The following is a 1,659-nucleotide window of genomic DNA, read 5'->3' as shown; positions in this document are numbered from 1 at the left end:
CGACATCGAGCTTAGAGACAAGTGAGAACAGCAGGATATTGCAAGCCCCGTGACTGCCTCCCAGTTACAGGAAAGTGAAAGTTTATATAACGCAAAAACACGTGTAGCAAAACAATAAAACGCGTCATTGGCATGTGGCAATTGTCTCGCCTGGCATACACACAACTGGGTAATTGTTTTATTATCACGATTAGAATGACGGAAAAGTAGATGTTACAAAAGCAGCGAAACTGCATTCCATTCCTGTCATGCTTTTGTTTTCGCTATACAACGTTGCTTTATATTCAATCTTTATGCATTAGTGTTAAATTTAGCTATCATTATATCATTAAATCTGTGCTAGAGCACAATCAACCGCTACACTACCTTTAATTCAAGGGGTCAAAAATTTCAATCTAATTATAGTCTACTACTGCCAACCTGAGAATTAAATATATGAATTTCCTTCAGTGATTGTTTTAAACCAGTGAATTTTTGAGTTCTCCAATTCGCAGCTATTAAGAAAATAAAAACAGGATCTAGACAAAGAGTCAAAGACCAACCTATACAGTTGAGACAAAGTATTAAGCACCCAAGTTATAAATCCTATCTTTACCCTGTATGGCAAAAAGTAAATAAGTTACATTCCATTACTAAAGATCTGTTCAAATAAGCCCAAAAGAGTTGTTTCAAGTTAACAAATGGTTTGGTTTTGTAATTGTTGTCCCATAAGTGTATAAAGCCCCACACATGATGTACAATAGGACATTGTTTTGTTTCTAGAAATAAAAACAATTATAAGAGTTGGCGGACATTGGTATGCAAATGTATTGATCTGTGTGTTCAAGTAACATCTGCAGTTCAACCAGTTGTCAACAATGATTCTCCTGAAGGTTTTCTTCCACAACCTAATGTTGCAGATGACAACTTTGATTTAAACCAAAACACTTCTCCATGTGGCGTAGTAGGCAAGTATTGTTTCAGGATTATCTACCACATTTTTTAGACTTTATTCATGAATGCTGTAGAGATATATTTTCTACTTTTTGTTTAGTTTACATGTCACATTGACATTTTAACATAAAATTGCATGGATAGTCATTTCATTTACAAATAAAAAATTGTTACAAATATTTATTTTTTATTTTTAGATAATCATGTTGAAGCACAACTTGTGCTTGTTGCAAGTTGGAGAAGTGCCAAAGAATCGTTGCTACTTCTTCAGCACATTGCTTGTAATTTCCCACTTGATTCATCTAGCAGTGTGAAGGATGCCGTTCTATCTTGGCATCAGGTAAGGAAAACACAGATGTTAAATTTATGTTAAAACTACTAAAACATGCTGCATAGCGGCCGTGGTATAGTGGTTAGCGTGCCTGCCTGTAACTCAGAGGCAATGGGTTCAAGTCTCGACGCTGCTACCATTGTGGGCATATGTGTCCTTGGGCAACACACTTAACTGCAATTGCTCCAACCCAGTGGCCACTAATGGGTTGTGTAAATTTTCAGCCATGCATAAAAAAATGAAAAAATCACCCCCAAAAAATAATCACCTACAAAGTAACATACTTGGTAACTAGTAATCTGGCACGAGATGTTAAACCCGTGTGATAACGACTGTCGTTTTCCGGCCACGCGAGGATAAAGTAAGTAACATTCATTCATTCAAAGTAAATTAAT

General features: G+C 36.0%; 1 protein-coding gene across 1 annotated transcript in view; it reads left to right on the top strand.

The window, feature by feature from the left end:
• The window catches only part of LOC101243011 (thyroid adenoma-associated protein homolog), a 9,664-nt gene extending 8,136 nt beyond the window's left edge, over positions 1 to 1,528 (top strand). The window contains exons 18-19 of the mRNA XM_018811473.2: positions 763 to 947; positions 1,131 to 1,528. Coding sequence (XP_018667018.1) covers positions 763 to 947; positions 1,131 to 1,306 — 361 coding nt within the window. The 3' untranslated portion in view covers positions 1,307 to 1,528. The remainder of the gene's footprint in view (positions 1 to 762; positions 948 to 1,130) is intronic.
• The last annotated feature ends 131 nt before the right edge of the window (positions 1,529 to 1,659 follow it).

The sequence above is a fragment of the Ciona intestinalis genome, chromosome 4 (assembly GCF_000224145.3).
Source record: "Ciona intestinalis chromosome 4, KH, whole genome shotgun sequence".
NCBI lineage: Eukaryota > Metazoa > Chordata > Ascidiacea > Phlebobranchia > Cionidae > Ciona > Ciona intestinalis.
Note: the sequence above shows the minus strand (reverse complement) of the source record. Positions and strands in the feature narration are given on the sequence as shown.